General features: G+C 38.1%; 3 protein-coding genes across 14 annotated transcripts; 2 read left to right on the top strand and 1 right to left on the bottom strand.

Moving 5' to 3' along the window:
* The first annotated feature begins 160 nt into the window (after nt 1-160).
* On the top strand, nt 161-8,478 carry LOC111799886 (disease resistance protein RGA2-like). Of its 12 annotated transcripts, none has more exons than XR_002815928.1 (10): nt 161-1,037; nt 1,138-1,193; nt 1,396-1,505; nt 1,653-1,812; nt 2,320-2,412; nt 2,486-2,617; nt 4,559-5,052; nt 7,825-7,890; nt 7,983-8,031; nt 8,161-8,478. XR_002815928.1 is itself a non-coding variant. In XM_023683381.1 (8 exons), exons 1-7 carry the CDS (start codon nt 239-241, stop codon nt 7,885-7,887), a joined length of 1,413 nt encoding a protein of 470 aa, XP_023539149.1. In that variant the 5' UTR covers nt 161-238; the 3' UTR covers nt 7,888-7,890; nt 7,983-8,478. The 12 variants fall into 12 exon arrangements, 3 of the variants coding, with proteins under 3 accessions (XP_023539149.1, XP_023539150.1, XP_023539148.1); XR_002815927.1 differs by having other exon boundaries at nt 7,983-8,069; XR_002815931.1 differs by having other exon boundaries at nt 568-659; nt 745-1,037; nt 7,983-8,478.
* A 526-nt stretch (nt 8,479-9,004) lies between these two features.
* Nucleotides 9,005-13,194, bottom strand: LOC111799888 (eukaryotic translation initiation factor 3 subunit H). Its single transcript, XM_023683383.1, has 12 exons — nt 13,051-13,194; nt 12,855-12,934; nt 12,259-12,375; nt 12,059-12,162; nt 11,415-11,481; nt 10,611-10,744; nt 10,491-10,539; nt 10,169-10,240; nt 9,972-10,073; nt 9,772-9,839; nt 9,445-9,597; nt 9,005-9,299 (listed from the first exon to the last, which is right to left on the bottom strand). Exons 1-12 carry the CDS (start codon nt 13,058-13,060, stop codon nt 9,242-9,244), a joined length of 1,014 nt encoding a protein of 337 aa, XP_023539151.1. The 5' UTR covers nt 13,061-13,194; the 3' UTR covers nt 9,005-9,241.
* A 1,017-nt stretch (nt 13,195-14,211) lies between these two features.
* LOC111800986 (15-cis-zeta-carotene isomerase, chloroplastic) lies at nt 14,212-17,254 on the top strand. Its single transcript, XM_023684933.1, has 4 exons — nt 14,212-14,799; nt 15,563-15,709; nt 15,797-16,006; nt 16,828-17,254. The coding sequence occupies exons 1-4, from the start codon at nt 14,359-14,361 to the stop codon at nt 17,161-17,163; spliced, it is 1,134 nt and encodes a 377-aa protein (XP_023540701.1). The 5' UTR covers nt 14,212-14,358; the 3' UTR covers nt 17,164-17,254.
* The last annotated feature ends 408 nt before the right edge of the window (nt 17,255-17,662 follow it).

The following is a 17,662-nucleotide window of genomic DNA, read 5'->3' as shown; positions in this document are numbered from 1 at the left end:
GAGGTGAATATTTTTATTTATTTTACAATTAAAAAAATATTGTCTTATTTATTAAAATTTTAATTTAATTTAATTTAATTTATTTATTTATTTATTATTTTTTTTTGTTAGGTATGATTTTGTAGACTTCCGCGAAAAGCTATATATATGTAAGTACGGACCGCCACTCTCTCTCTCTCCTTCTCTCTCGAATACAAACCGGAACAGAGCTTCCAATTTCTTAGCTCTACATGGACTAATGGAAACCACACCCACTCTCTGCAGCTTTCCTCCATATCCATTCACTTCTCACCGCCATTACCGCCACCTCCGCTGCCGCATCTACTCGCCGGAGCCCCGACAACTCTTTACCACTCTCTCCTGCTTCAAACCACGCCGTCGGCCTCGCCGGAAAAACAAGCTCGCTAAGTTCCACACCATCCAATCACCCCTCGAATCCTCCTCTGACTCGAAGCTCCAAACTGTAATTGAAATTGATCAATTCACCGCCGAAGCCTCCTCTCTTGTTTACTCCGTCTACTACTACTCCCGTTCCCAATTTCGCCAGTTTCTGTCGTCTGGATTGGACGCTTTCCATGATTTGCGGACGTTGATTGCTTTCGATGACCAGAATCGCACATTGACCGTCTCGTGTCGGCGTTCCACTGTGGAATTCCTAGGTCAGTTGGTGCTATTCAGCTTCGTTGTGGTCTTTCTAGTTAGGGTTTTAATTGGGATCGGATCTCGTTTTCGTAACCAATTTAGTTATGGGTATACTTCTCCTGTGGTGAGGAGGGACCGCAGCCTCGGTGGACGAGAGGTTGTTGTTGGAACTGTGCGAGATAAAGCTATGTCGAAGAAGAACAATCGTTTTGGGATATTGGGTAGTCCCATATCCATGACTTCAATGGCTCTGACTGATGTTTCAGATGAAGTATCGAGGAATGGGGCTTGGGTTGGAGATAGATTGCCAAAATGGTGGCCTCCGGCAGTTCCTAGACGGATTTCCACGGCGAATAGGCAGGGATATCAGATAGAAGCTGACAGATTAGTACGAGGTTAGTGCACAAAGAATTCTTATATGTACAAATTTCACATTGCCATTACGTTATACTCTTGATTGCAATTTGAAGCTGAACTTACCCTCTTGATTTCCAGCCCTCGTGGACAGTAGAATGAGTGGGCGGGATTTCATGGAGGATGATATTCTACATGTGAGTGCCGTTCTTTAACTATATTTGGCTAATTTTTTATACAGTAATTTGCTGGTATACTGAGTTTACTTCCCTTTCATCTATGGTTTATCATGCCTCCTACAATGCAATTATTGAACATTCATGAATAGCACTTGACCTTTTGCCATAGCTGATGTTTTTATGATTGCCTGCACTTTTGTTTTCCTGAATGGATGAGCAGTTGCGTCAAATATGCAGGATGTCTGGAGTAAAAGTGTCCTTCAACACAGAGAATATGCGCGATTCATTCTATCGAGCATCTGTTGACTCTGTTTTTAATATCTATAGCAGGTGAACTTTATACTGGTGCTCCTATAAATATTTGCTCTATAAAACGATGAATCATGCCAAATTTCAAATTCTAGTTCTGGATTTTATTAATGTGATCACACTGAAATCTTTGGTGTTCATATGACTGTATTTGTAACTTATTTACAGGACTCCAATTAACCCTAACTCAGTTCTCATTAATGGTGAGAATGGTCCGAGTTTTCTTGCTGGACTCGCTGAGGACATTGGCATTGAGAATACTCGTGCTGCTAGGATAGTTTCGGCTGCTGTTGCTGCTAGAATGCGTTCATGCTTTTTACAGGCCTGGGTAAATACTTTTACAATTTCCACTGCATTCACTATATCAAATGCTTGTATCTTGTAATGCCTGGGGTAACTCTCACATTTTTGTTGCTAAAATCTTGCAATGAGAAAACATACAAAGATGGAATTATGTGCAAGAATCTTGAAGAACGTTGGTCTATTTTTCTTTAGTTCAAGCTTATTTTTAACATGCTGGACAAAAGCTTTAGGATGATCTGTTAGCATGCTAACATATTTTGGGTTTGAACCGTGGCGAAGGCTTAGACAGTGTGTATATTTATATGTCTTAAATTTGGTAATTGATTCAAGAACCAGAGGTGTTGCTGAAGATCCTCGAGTTCCTTTGGCACCAAAGTAAAAAGAAGAGCGGTTAAAAGCCACCCAAAGAGTTTTTGCATCACTTAGCCACGGAGAAACTTTCTGCTCTCTTCTTTGATGTGTTTCCCCTGTAATTTATATGATTTGTTATACCATAAAGAGGATGTACTGAGTTAATTACATCTTACTATAGGCTCTAGTGATGCAAGACAGACATTCTGAAGCAGATGCGGAGTTGTTGAAGATCTGTCACGTTGTCCAGACATTTCCTCCGGACGAGTCGTCTGTATGTATTCTGAACCATCTTTGTAAAGGGTTGTTTCTGAAATGTTCTTATGTTATCTTTGTTGATTCTCCAGCCTGAGATGGAGATGTTGACTCTAGGCTTGAAGAAACACTTGAAGGTAGAGCAGAGAGAATGTTTGATGAATATGTTCATTAGTGTCTGTGGTAAAGATAGTCATAGGACCGCTGCAGAAGCTCTTGGTTTGGTATGTCCTTCTTAATCCCGTCTCTCTCTCTCTCTCTCTATTTTTCTCTCATCAAGCTGCTTCCTCCAAATATTGGCGATTCATATTGTCAAATCCTTTGCGCCTCAAAATCTTCATACTTGTTTATTAGTACACTTCCTCCAAATGTTCATACTCCATCTACATATTCATCAACTTTAGCATTATTTATTAATTGCCTCATCCATCCAATAATTCATTAATTAATGTGTTCTTTCTTTTCTTTCTGGTAAAAGAATCAAGGTGAATCTTTGAACCATATAGCTCTGAATTTAATTTACATTCAATTTTTTTAATAAATTGTTTGAAATGGGCTTTGTTTTTCCTAATTTTATTTGGAAATTGCAAAATTAATCTAAGAAGCTTAAAAAATTGGCCCGTAATACAATGTTTGAATGCAGGCCGATTACATCACAAAAAAATGAAGGTGAAACTTTACTAATGCTGGGACAGTTGTCCAATCTTGAGGTTCTTAGAGTTAGTTGGCTAATCTTCTGAAATTATAAAGTTTGAGTGATTCCAGCTTGAACTTAGTGAAGGGAGCGTTGAACATGCCAAAGTTTCTCATGTAGCCTGTTTTCATATATTTCTAAAACGGTTATTTTTACATTTGTTTCTTTTCTTTGTACTTTTTTTAGTATTTACATTAGCCTAAGTTAAATTTTAATTGTATTCCATTAATTTTGTCACTGTATTTATTATCGTTTTCACGGTTTGGTTTGAAAGCATAATCGACACTTAATTAACAATTCAATTCAATTTGATTTGATTTTTTTCTTATTTTGGTTTTGATTGTGTTTATAAAAGCTTCATTATTTGTTTATATCTTCTAATAATTTTCTTTATAACACTTTGATTGAAGTACCAAGTAGCGTGAACGTTCATAATTTCATCTTATTAGAGTAACAAAGACACATATCATAAATGAATAATTCAAACTTGATTTCTTTAGACAAATCGAATAAAATAAGTATGGAAGAAGTCGTATAGAATTTTGGTATAGATAGTCGAAGTGCCAACAAGCAAATTGGCCTATCATCGCGAAGTTGGCAGCACTAAACCATAGTATTGATACCCCATGTAGGACCTATGGTGCCTGGGAGAATAGAGGATAGAGGGCAGGGGCTGCATGAAAGGTTAAAGGAAGAGCCATAGCATAACCCTTCTCGAAGATAAGGGGATCAACAGCCAATTTCTTTGCCACCAACCGAATAAGAATAATATCCAACATAACATAGCAACAGCTGTAGGCCATGGATTAGACAAAAGCTTATGAAAGGCAGAGTTGAAAGGCAAAGATGATGGATGACGTAAAAAGATGAGCACTTATTCGCTCAACAATTTTCTTAAAAGTCGAGTTGTCCTCAATCACACCCCACTACTCACAGGAACATTCTGTCTTTGAGAGAGTTCGATTTTTAGAGGGAATCTCAGTAATCATTTAACTAACGAAGGCTTTTTTATGAAATTTTGAAACTAAAAAATTTTGAATAGTTTAAAATGAGTACTCCTGAAAAAAAGTGCCCCTTTAGGGTATAGAAGCTCCGTCAATTACTTGCTGTGATCCATTCACGGATGGAAAACAGTATCAGAGGTAAAGAGTTTCATGTAAGGGAGAACTTATTAACAGTTTCAGACACACCTTTCCTTTCTGAGAGGCCAATGATATTAAGTAAAACACGCAGAAAACCCTACTCTCTGAGTGTTGAGATCCCGAGAGGTTGTGTAAGGGTTTCTATACCCTAAAGGGGCACGTTTTATGTAGAGTACCCCTAAAGGGGCACTTTTTTTCAGGAGTACTTTTTTTAGTTTTCTTACGAAATATAAATAGAAACGTAGGAAGTTCACGTTTTACATAACGAAATAGTTAAGTTTAATATTTCTATGGTCAAAGTCGGTCTGAAAAGCTCGTTTGTATTGAAGGAATACATTCTTGGAATGCAGACCGACAGCATCACAAAAAATAAAGTCTTGAAGCATCAATTATTTTATTCTCATTAGTGTTCCTTTGGAGGCCACCTTGCTAAACCTGCTCAATCTCGATAGTCAGTCTAGATGTTAGATTCATTCGGGTGCACACAAATCCTCTGGAATTGCAAACTTTGAGAATCCAAGAAGAGAAGAGAAACATGGCGGAATTCCTGTGGACCTTTGCTGTACAGGAATCGTTGAAGAAGACGGTGATTATGGCGGCTGAGCAGATCGGCCTGGCATGGGGATTCCAGGAGGAACTCTCTAAGCTGGAGGAAGCTTTATCCAGGGCGCGAGCCATCCTAAGGAATGTTGACAGAACGAAGGCAGACCATGAATACCTCAACCTATGGGTGAAGAAGCTTGAAGATATTGTCTTTGAAGCTGATAATTTACTCGATGAGCTCGCTTATGAAGATGTTCGACGCAAAGTGGAAATCGAAACGGTAAGCATCATTTCATTCTCCACATTTTATATCAAAATGGCAAATAAAATCCCAACGGTTGCTAAAAAGTTACAAGAGTTCATTTCTACAAATCCTCCTCCGCTATGTGTTGCTACAACATCCAATGAAGCTGAAATTGATCTTAACCAAACTCGAGAGACGGACTCATTTCCTGAGGAAATTGAGGTCATTGGGAGGAAAACGGAAGTATCATATATAGTGGATAAGCTACTTGCCCTTGAGAGTCAGAAAACTCTAGTTGTTTTAACGATTGTTGGCACAGGTCGATTAGGAAAAACAACACTGGTGAAGAAAGTTTTCCATCATGATATGATAAGGAAGAATTTCGATACAACCATATGGGTATGTGTGTCTCATCCTTTTAAAATCAACAAAATTTTGAGAGCAATCGTGGGATCCTTTAATCCTACATTTGGTGGCTCAGATGAAAGGGAAGTCATTCTTCGGGAGCTCCAAAATTTGTTGACTGCCAAAAAGTATTTGCTTGTGCTTGATGATGTTTGGAACGAGGAACCCATTCTATGGAACGAGTTGAGGGCATGTTTGGTAAAGATCAATCAAAATGTTGGAAGTGCATACATCATTTGAGGCAGTTACCGGATGATGATTGTTGGGCTTTATTTCAAAAATGTGTCTTTGGAAGTGATATACCAATAATTCCTGATGTCATTCGAGGACAACTTGTTAAAAAATTTGGTGGCATACCATTGGTTGTGAAAGTGCTGGGAGGAATGGTGAAATCATACAAGAACGATGAGGAATTGCAATCGACTTTGGAAAATCTAGTGAGAATTGAATTACCAAAGGAAGATCTTATTTTATTCACAATCAAATTAAGCGTGGACCGTCTACCGTCTTCCTCATTGAAACAATGTTTTGCTTATTGTTCAAATTTTCCACCCGACTTTCACTTCTACAAGGAAGCACTTGTTCGGATGTGGATAGCACAAGGGTTTATTCAACTACCTAATGGAAGCAATGTAACAATGGAGGATATTGGAGAGAAGTATTTCGATATGTTGTTGTCTCGCTCCTTGTTTCAAGACGTTGAAAAGGATTATAGAGGAAAAATTGAATATTGTAAGATGCATGATCATATACACGAGGTCGCATGTGCTATTTCAAATGATAAAAATTTGAGAGAGGACCTTGTAACGGATGAAAAATATGAAGGTGGTGAAGTTCTTTCGATCCGTCAAAGAAGAAGAACAGTTTATTGTTGTGAAAATGTATCATTTGATATGATCACCAACTTCATCTACTTGCGTGTTTTAATTATGGATCATGTGTTCATAACTGAATTGCCGGATACAATTGGTAAGTTGAAGCATTTGAGGTATCTTGACATTTCCGGGTGTGGAATAAGTAATCTCCCAGAATCTATTGTTTTGCTCTACCATTTGCAAACTTTGAAGCTTGATGAGTGTACAAAGCTTCCGACAGAGTTGACAAAGTTGGTGAACTTAAGGCATTTAGAATTTGATTGGTATGATATAAATCCTAAGCAAATGCCTAAACATTTAAGTCGAATGACTGAACTTCAAACGCTTTCTAGTTTTATAGTTGGGTGTGATGACGGATGTAAGATCGAGGAGCTTGGACCCTTAAAAAACCTTAAAGGTGATTTAAGCTTGTTATATCTCGAGCGAGTCAAAAGTAAAGAGGAGGCCATGACTGCAAATTTAGTAGAAAAGGAAAATATTTCTCAACTATGTTTGAAATGGAGTATTGAAAGGGAAGAATGTAACGACAGTGATTTGAATGTGTTGGAAGGGCTTCAACCACACAAAAACCTTCGACAATTGAGAATTCAAAATTTTGCCGGTGAACTTCTACCCAACGGTATTTTTGTTGACAACTTGGTTGAGATACATCTATTCGAGTGCACAAAATGTGAAACTTTACCAATGCTCGGACAGTTGTCCAAACTTAAGGCTCTTCAAATTAGCAAGTTGAGTGCACTAAAAAGTATTGGAGACGAATTTTATGGAAATTATCGCGACAGCAGAACTTTATTCCCTAAATTGAAAGCATTTCATATTTGGTTCATGGACAGTTTAGAGCAATGGGAAGAAGTTGATACTCTGACGAATTGTACAACTTTTCCTCATCTCGAAAGTTTAATCATTCGTTATTGTCTCAAACTAACGAATATTCCAAACATTTTTGCAACTCATGGACAGAGGTTGGAAGTTGACACTATGAATGCAAGGTTATTTTCAAGCTTTCAAAGTCCTCCAAAGCTTCGATCTCTACACATTACAAATTGTACAAGTTTGATAAAGCTACCAAACTGGTTAGAGTTTTGTAGCTCACTTGAAGATTTGGAGATAGACAACTTTTGTGATGATATTTCCCTTCCAAATTTGCAAAATCTCCGAAACTTGTCTACGTTAGAAATCAAAAAGTTTGAAAATTTGCCAAAGGGGCTTCGTGGTATGCATAACTTGAAAAAATTGGTGGTTGAAGGGCCAATGAAGGATTATGATTGGAGTCGATTCGTACCCTTAAATTCGCTTGAAGAGCTTGTATTGTCGGAAACAAGAACTAATAGTTTAACACAACTTCCTCGACAACTTGAACTCCTCCCTGCTTTAAAATATTTGTATATTGAGAATTTTGATGGTGTTGAATCTTTGCCGGAATGGTTGGGAAACGTTATATCTTTGGAGACATTATCATTACGTAAGTGAAGAAGCACTGTCAAATTTAACTAAATTGAATCGGTTGTTCGTATATGGTCGTTCCCAGATTGATGCGGTTGAACGGGAAAGAGTATTCCATGAAACCGGTATCCATGTGTCCCGCTACTAACAGGTCAGTTCCTCTGTATTTAAAGCCCGTCCCCAATTTCGCCAGTTTCTGACGCTTTCCATGATTTGCGGACCTTGATTGCTTTCGATGACCAGAATCGCACATTGACCGTCTCGTGTCGGCGTTCCACTGTGGAGTTCCTAGGTCAGTTGGTGCTATTCAGCTTCGTCGTGGTCTTTCTGGTTAGGGTTTTAATTGGGATCGGATCTCGTTTTCGTAACCAATTTAGTCCCCTATACATGATGACTTCAATGGCTCTGACTGATGTTTCAGATGAAGTTTCGAGGAATGGGGCTTGGGTTGGAGATAGATTGCCGAAATGGTGGCCTCCGGCAGTTCCTAGACGAATTTCCATTGCGAACATGGCCTGTAATTCAATCTTTGAAATCAGACTATAAACTTTTCGAACATGATTTCATACTTTTCAAACATCACTTTTGTCCGGGTTATTTCGTTGGAGCTCACAACTATTTTATGCCTGTTTCTTTTGATTCTAATACTTTTATTAGTTGTATTTGTTGTATTTGAAGAATTGTATTAAATTTGATATTATATTAATTAGTTACTACTACGGCTTTGTTGATTCAACAATTTTGTTATTCTCATTCTTCGCCCTTTCCCTTTTGGGATCCTCTTCCTTTCTCGCCTCCTGGAATCAACAAGATGACTCCCCTTCTTCTTGGAACTTCATTCATTAAATACAAATGTGATCAGCTTAAAGGGTTACTATTAAAGGGTTACTATTTGACAGTTCAAACTCATCTCTTGCTAATGGAGAACAACAGATACCTCCAAATGGTGTACATTCCCCCAGAACTAGCTCACATTTGCCCCAGAACTAGCTCACCAGAGAACGTACACATACACAGGTTCAGGGTGCTGATTCTGGAGATCGTGACAGGAAGAAGGCCGGTGGAGTATGGAGAAGACCATGTGAGCAGTTGCTTCTGCGCCTTTGGAGGATTGATCTGAATTAACTTAACTTTGTAATTTCCAGTTGTCACAGATGATGAACAAATCCTAAGAAATTCACAATGTCTATATTCCAACCTATTTTTTATTCTCCTCCGAAAAAGCGAGCTAACCAACCAAAACTAACTTAACTGATTTCGATCCATCGAAAAAAAAAAATTATGATAAAAATCACGTAGAGCTGTCCCTAATCCTTGAGAGCACGTTTATGGAGCAAATCGAACCGATGATATTTGATTGAATTAAAAATAGATTACAGCAACTCTAGGACTCATATCAAAATAAAATCTCTTGTTTTACTCTTCCCAATTTCACATGCATAACAAAACTAAAAAAAATAATAGACGCTGCAAAGAGAATAGATCTTCAAAAGCGTCGAAAGTTAATTGTCATGCAAAGCCTTCATCAAATGAAGTCTGTTGAAACTCTGTCCCGCAACCCTGAAATTTTTCAATACACAAAATCACTATTCAACTCTCGGGGCATTCAACAAGAATATTAGGTTCTCCAAGATAATGATAAGAGGAGTGAATGAAATTATTCATTTTTGGACAATAAGATTGGTAGTAGTAGGTAGCATCATACCCATTGATTTGGTTGCAGTAGTTTCCTATTTGATTGGTTATGAGATAGCTATCCAAACGTGATGGCTCAGGGAGTGGTTTAAAGATGGGGTTCGCAGGATCCTCCTCAGGGAGAGGTTCTTCTCCTGCTGCCTTCCTCGCCATGTTCTCAGCCCTGCAGAACAGATTCCATAACTTCGTGAACATGCAATTTATGTTGATGTGCAAATGTATCTTACAACCGTTTTCGTAAAAACCCAAGTAACAATTCCCAACCATGATCATTGATGCAACAGAAATGCACACGAATATTAAGAATATACGTTTTAAATGAGCTAAATGGATTCACCTTCTCTTCTGAAGCCATGCTTGCTGCTGAGCTTGCTGACGGGTCAGACTCCGATAATAGAATTGAAACTGGAAAAGAATATTGAATTATATTGTGCCACAACCAATCATACAACAGAAACTAGAGAAAGATTGAATTGTATAGTGCACATAACCATCATTAAAAAAAAAAAAACAGAAACTTCAATAAAGGGCACGAACCTTCTGCTGCTCCACCGACAAATCATCCATACATTCAATAAGAAATTCCACATTCCTCTCCATAAATGGATTAGTTGAAAGTTGTAGGCGGTCATAATCACACTGAAATAGCAATGATGTTATCAATAAAGACGAAAACAGAAGATACAATCTAGATCACCTACTTTTAAGAAAAGGACCGACAAATGATATTTTACCTGGGTGACTGGAGAGTCAGCTTCAAGCTCAGTCATAAAAGCACTAATGAGGGCTGAATTTGAAACTTTTATCTATAAAGACACGAGATAGGATAGATATTTGGTTACATTGTCTACTCAGAAAGTTTGTCAACCTAAAATGACTTTTGAGCAATCATCAATAAGACAGCAACAGGGTCCAACAACGGATTGAGGAAAAAATAAGATAGAAACAAGATTTAAACCACAGAAAAAACAACAAACAAAAAACATAACATAATCATTCGATCAACTTATATAATAATGTTAAAAAAGTGAATAGATGCAGGCCCAAGTGACTTACAGGTATTTCCTCAAAAATATCAACCCATGAGAAATTCTTCTCCCTCAACCTGTTGCAGCAATACAAATAAATTTTAATAAGCAACTTTACTTAAAAGAATAACGCAAAAGAATTACGTACTTCTCTCCTGTAAAGTTGTTACTGCGGTAAAGCTCCATAAAAGAATCTGAAAGCTTCAATGCCTTGAGAGCTAAGACGCCTTGATTAGACCTTGATGGGTCATAAATAATGCAGACACACCGCCTGATATTTTCCTGCAAAGTTATGTTTTAATAGGATGACCTACCCTATAAAAGTGAAACCTTGAAGAAGGAAAATGAAAATAATGTGCCATAGGGTAGAAAAAAGTAGCCTCATTGCTGGTGTCCTCAAAGAAGGAAAATAAAATCTGGGTAATTGGGTAAATGCTAGCTTCAAAGATAAGATTTCTCATACAGAATATATGTCAAATACACTTTCTTTGTTTTGGTACTTATCATTTACTACACTTCTTCCATCTTAACCTTCATCCTTGAATTCAATTATCCAGGTAAAGATTCCTTACTTATCTTTATGGTTGAAACAAAATAATTCCGGCCTTGCAAAGGCAGTTCAGAAGGAAGATCTTCCTTTCTATACTCAAGAAGGAAGCAAGGCACTGGAAGAAGCCTTCTACTTCCAACTTGTCACAAGAATTTCCACAACAGATCAAAACAGCAAATAAAATAGCCAGACACAGAAAGAAAAGAGATTCAAAAACTCTGTAGTTGACCAAAATTTCACATTTAACGCATATGAACACATATAACGCCTTAAAATTTGAAGTTCTCAATTTTTGAGTTAACGAATATATATAAAGTGGAACTTAGTAACCATGAATAGAGAAATCATTGCAAGAATTCTATAAAGAACAACATATAAATAAGAGAGTGACTAAACTAATACCTGATAATTCATAAAGGTCTCAATCAACTCTACAGTCTGATATGAACCTAAGAAGGTTGACTGGTACCTGAATATGATTAAATAAAATGTCAACCACTCCACATGAACAATGGGAATAAAGTAGCTTCACTCTAAGTTCATTTTTCAATAAAGTCAACCAATACAGCCAAAGAGCTCCACCAACACAGCAGGGTGGGTGTATTAACATATCATCGAGGCCAAGGAACAGAACACTTTTTTCAGTATTGATGTAGCCAAAGGAACACCCATATGAAGCATTAACCTTACACTCATACATCCCAAACTCACAAAATAAAAATGTTTGCATACAACCAAGACAATAGAGAACAGTTCTAATGACTAGTTGAAAGTCAGGTTTCAGGCATGGACCATAACCTCCAATAGTTGGACAAAAGTAAAATAGTACCAACTGCATACTATTCTATTTCAAAATCCAAAAAAAAAAAAAAAANTAGATGAGCAACAAAAAAGAAATTATAACGTATGGAGGGTAAAAAAATAAACCATATAGAAAACAAGTGAATGCATATGAACAGAACAAACATACATGCATATACACATTATTTGTCCACTAATAATGCCAAGTCCACCATGTACATACACTATTATAAACGTAAGCTTACCATCCAACAGTGTTATTGTCAACATTGACTTCTCTCAGACATCTCATCATTTCAAGCTGGTAATTAGCACCATCGGCTTCAATCTCCTCATCCTCCTCTCGTGTCTAACAGATACAAGTTAATAAATTAGAAGAGGTTTAAGAGTATAACAAAATCCCTGAACCATAAAACAAAACACAAAACAAACTGCCTCCTCATACCGGGAAGGGAAAGCAATTGGTAACTTCAAGAACGCTACCAACATCTAACCCAAGAAGTTGCCCAGTCACAAGGGAGGGTGAAAACTCCTTGCAATGCTTGATTATCTTCAGTATAACCTGTAGAGTTGACACAAAAGGTTTTTACCTTCACATAGGGGTACAAGACCAGAATTCAAGAAAATAAAAAAAGTTCAAAACACTTGTCCTCACTAATTGCTCGCCCTATATAACAAACCAAAGCCTCAAATATAATCATTTTTCCTCCGGTAAGAATACAGCCGCGACAGGAATGTGGCAAAACCGAAAGTACAATAATTCTGAATCCTAATTGGAAGGCAAACTAATTATCAAATGGAAAATGGAAAATAGCGTTGTATAACGCTAAGCACTCCGTCGCAACCACTAAAAGAACCCAGTAACCTTCGAACAAACAATAAAGTATCCTCTGAATTACTGTGTTATAAAAAAATTACCGAACGTATGAAATGAAAACTTCCGTTTTGTTTATGTGGTGGACGAATTAATAACACGAATTAGTTCTAATTAGTTCAATCTAAACCAAACGCAAAACAAGAAAAAGAACAGGAAAAAATTACCAAGCCTTCAATCTGAACAACTCGGAGTGGGGAAGCCACCTCTTCCGTGACGGCGACCTGCAGAAAAGATCTAGCCATTGCTGCACCACCACAAACGCATTCATCAACAACGAAACAAGCCCAAAATCATACTTCCAAATCAAAATTCAAACGAACGAACGACAAGCAAGAGAAGCAAAAGAGGCGTTATACATACTGTTTGCCATGATCAGCGATTCGCAAAGCTCGAGGATGATGGAAGAAAGAGCTGAATTGAATCGCAGAAGCGGCTTCGCGCGTCTTTCAGAGGTGCGAAAGTACGAGAGTTTGTGAATAAACCCTACCAGCGGCAGCACAGTCCGGTGATGGGCAAGAGAAGAAACAACTCCCACTGTGGGCCCAGTTTGGGTTAAATGGGCCGAATATGTATATTGAAATCTTTAATTATGGGCCCAAATAAAAACAGAAAAATATCAAATTTAGGGCTCCGTTTTTTTTTTTTTTTTTTTTTTTTTTTTTTTTTNTTTTTTGCATTTAAAAATTTTACTAAGATTTAAATGTGTTTTGAAAAATTAAAGAGCTAAAAAAAAGGAAAATAAAACGTTATTTACATTGAGAGTAATTTTCATCCACTTATTTTTTAAAAATAAAACCATTAGTCTATTAGTTTAAATAGTTTTTATTTTATAAAATATACATTTTTAATATTATAATTAATAAAGTTTTTTAATACCTTGATTTATTAAATTATGGGTTTAGTCGACTAAAACAAAAATACTATCCATGAATTAAATAATTCATAGGTGGAAAAGGATGGATGGGACAAAAGTGAATAGAACAACTTTTGATGTTAGGTACCCTTTTCCTGCATTAAACGAATAAGTAAATTGAATCGAGTTATATAAATTCTTAACAGAATATCACGTGATAATTGGAACAATGATATGATATTAACTACTTTGAGTATAAGTTTTCATAACATTAATTTTGGACGACTTTGTTGTCACTCCTAACAATCCTATCCTCGATCAAACTTCCTCTCAACCCTTCCCTATCGACCCTATTTATCCATTAGCTTGCACAAGCACGAGTCACGTTGTGGGATATTCTCTGATGGTGACAATCGCCTATTACACCATTTACCTCATTCTCTCGAGCAAAGATTTACTCTTCTTTCAGGAAGTCGTTGATAGAGTTTTTTGAAACACGATGACTTTTCTAATACATGAGATGGTGTGTCAGGAAAACGCTAGACCCTGAAGAGGATGAATTTAGTGATGGTCACACGTCGATTCAAGAAAGAAACAAGTGTTAATGAGGACGTCGAACTTTGTTAATTGCTATATGTTGGGTGACAAGGCCTGCAATTTGCAAATACATAATTCCACAAAATCCAAATCCTTCTTTGAAGCGCACCAATTTTCACAGATTCTTCTCCACTTTCCATTTCCCCAACCCCCTCAATCCTCATTTTGCCATCTCCTCCCACTCTCCATCGACAACCACCTCCGATTACAGTGCTCTAATGGCGGTAGCCTCCGCCACGACCCTCTTTTTCCCCCCATTTCCCTCCCCTTCTAACCAACCCCACCATCGCCATCGCCATCGCCGTCCCGATGCTCTTACCCTCCGACCCTCTTCAATTTCCACCCCCAATGTCCTTCCCCAACTTCCCTTTTCCCTCAATTCCTCACCGATTCCCCGCCGTCGTCGATTTTCGGCTGAGGCTTCTATTGGAGACAGCGAGAGTGGCGGTTCGACCTCTACCTCGGATGACGACGGCCTTGTCGGCGAGGACGCTGCTGTTTTTAATCTTTCCGATCAGAAATTGGCGTCGTGGGCTTATTTCACTGTGATTTTGGGGGTTGTTCTGTTCGTGTTGAATGTTGTTTGGATCGATAATTCTGCTGGGGGTGTTGGGAAGGCCTTCGTGGATGCTGTTTCTGGACTTTCGGATAGTCATGAGGTACCCTTCTATATCATTTCTTTAGCTTGATTTCCATTTTGGAGTATTAGAACATGCTGAAGACTGTATAGGAATAATTCCATTGCTAGACCTGCTGGATTGCAGGACAATATCATTTTGTTGTTCTTTTTCTTTAACATGCTGAAGATTGGTTTTGGTTGAAGCTAATGGGTGTTTATAGCTGGATGAACTGGCTTCCAATTTACTAAATTCCATTGCTAGCTGATGTTTAAATTTGGTGATTTTGGTGTATAAAAGATGAAACTGGAACTTTGGAACAATTGCATAAACCATCCCTAAACTATGGAGTTTGTAACAATCATACCCTTGAACTTTGAAGTGTTGCAATCGATCCGTATACTTTGTTAAGTGTAGCAATCAGCCCTTCGGATTTAACAAGAGACCTTAAGTCAAGAGGCATACGGGAAGCGACTAGTCGCTTCTAGCAACGCTTCTATGAGGCCGACCACTACATAAATAAAGAGATCCTTCTATGATTGCAGCACTAACTACTGGAGTGATTGATCGAACTATAAGTTCAAGAGTGTGATTGGAATGCTTAGCAAAGTTAAAGGGGCGGATTGATCTTAAAAGTTCAAAGGTGTAATGGTAACAAGTCCTATAGTCGAGGGGCGGCTTGTGCGATTTCCCTGAAACTTGTAAGATGAAAATCTTACCATCGACCGGGGAGGACGAACTGAGCATATGTCGTGCATGGCCTTGCTAAATGTCTGAATCTCAGTCTTGGAACTTTGTTATGCAGGTTGTGATGTTGGCCCTCATTTTCATTTTTGCTGTTGTCCACAGTGGTTTGGCTAGTCTCCGAGATCAGGGCGAGAAGCTCGTTGGAGAACGAGCTTTTCGGGTTCTGTTTGCAGGAGTTTCTCTTCCATTGGCTGTCAGCACTGTGGTAGGTTCCTTCCCTCTACTTTTCCCTTTATCTTCTCTGAATGCACACCCCCATATTGACTTGTTTACACTAAGGAGTTGTATTCAGGTGTACTTCATTAACCATCGATACGACGGGGTACAGTTATGGCAGCTCCACAGCATTCCCGGATTGCATCAACTCGTGTGGCTCAGTTCGTTTATCTCCTTCTTCTTCCTATATCCTTCTACTTTTAATCTGCTAGAGGTCGCTGCAGTCGATAAACCGAAAATGCACCTTTGGGAAACAGGCATCATGAGAATAACTAGGCATCCACAGGTATGTTTGTGTTTCATTATCTCGAATGTTCATTGCATTTCATGACAGTATCAGGGTTTCTTTGCTGTTTATTTGATTGCTTCGGCTTGAACCGTTGATGAACGTCGTCATTGGCATGTTAGATAAGTTTTCTTATGTCAAGTATATTCGGTTAGCTGCTGTAAAGAGCTCGAGTATGAAAGCTTAGTGACCAAAATAGAAATCAAACTAAACTATTTTCCCATAAAAGTCATGTTTAATCTTACGGAACAAATTCGTTTGAAGATTTGAAACAAGAAGATAGGGAGACGAAATGGATTTCATGTGTAACGGTTCAAGCATACTTCGAGTAGATATTGTCCTCTTTGGGCTTTCCCTTTCGGGTTTCCCCTCAAGGTTTTTAAAACAAGTTTACTAGGGAGAGGTTTCTACACCCTTATAAAGAATACTTCGTTCTCCTCCTCAACCGATGTGGGATCTCACAATCTACTCCCCTTGGGGCTCAGCGTCCTTGCTGACACTCGTTCCCTTCTCCAATCAATGTGGGATCCCTCAATCTAGCGTCCTTGCTGGCACACCGCTTGGTGTCTGACTTTGATACCATTTGTAGCTGCCCAAGTCCACTGCTAAAAGATATTGTCTTCCTTGGGTTTTCCCTCAAGGTTTTAAAACACATCTGTTAAGGAGAGATTTCCACACCTTTATAAAGAACGCTTCATTCAGTTAGATCTCATATTATGATTATCTGTTTCAAGATCGGATGTTGATATTCACGAGGGGAGAGGACAAACACGACCTTTTTATAAACACTGATCATACCAAATCTTGGTTTCTGTTTGAAGATGGTTGGACAGGTGATCTGGTGCCTTGCTCACACAGTCTGGATTGGGAACTCAGTTGCAGTAGCAGCTTCCATTGGGTTGATAGGACATCATCTGTTTGGGGTATGGAACGGGGACAGGAGGCTAGCAAAGCGATACGGGGCAGATTTTGAAGCGGTGAAAAGGCGAACGAGCGTCGTTCCATTTGCTGCCATTCTGGATGGTCGTCAAAAGTTGCCCGACGACTACTACAAGGAGTTCATTCGGTTGCCATATCTATCAATCACTGCACTGACCATAGGTGCCTACCTTGCCCACCCTCTCATGCAAGCTGCAAGCTTCAGGCTTCATTGGTAGACTTTATTTCTATGCAGCCGACTCACTTGTATTAGAACTATACATCACTGTATAAACTAAGGCACCAATGGTAGAGAAATTTGATCCCTTAGTTATAGCCTTATTTATTATATAATTATAAATATAGCAGTTTTAAATGAATAAAACAAGTTCCTTTTCAAATTATTAAAAAATAATAATAGTAATAAAAGTGTTAAAAATACCATTTCATTACATTTTAGTTTTTATATTTTAAATGTTTAATTTTTAATAATTCTTAAAATTAGTCTACCATGATTTTACCGTCATGAAATGCTCTTTTTTGTCGGTTTGGTCTATATTTTATTACTTTTGAAACGATTTAAACTTATATTGTTTTCTATGGGTTTTCACTTTCGGATTTTTCCTCAAGATTTTAAAACCACACTCTTACAATGAATGTTTAGTTCCCAATTTCACAATCAACTCTCCCCTGGGTCTCCTCTCCCTCGGGTCTCCACTCTCCTTGGGTCAATCCACT

This window comes from Cucurbita pepo, chromosome LG08 (assembly GCF_002806865.2).
Source record: "Cucurbita pepo subsp. pepo cultivar mu-cu-16 chromosome LG08, ASM280686v2, whole genome shotgun sequence".
Taxonomy (NCBI): Eukaryota; Viridiplantae; Streptophyta; class Magnoliopsida; order Cucurbitales; family Cucurbitaceae; genus Cucurbita; species Cucurbita pepo.
The sequence above is the reverse complement of the archived record's forward strand: the minus strand, read 5'-3'. Positions and strand labels throughout refer to the sequence as shown.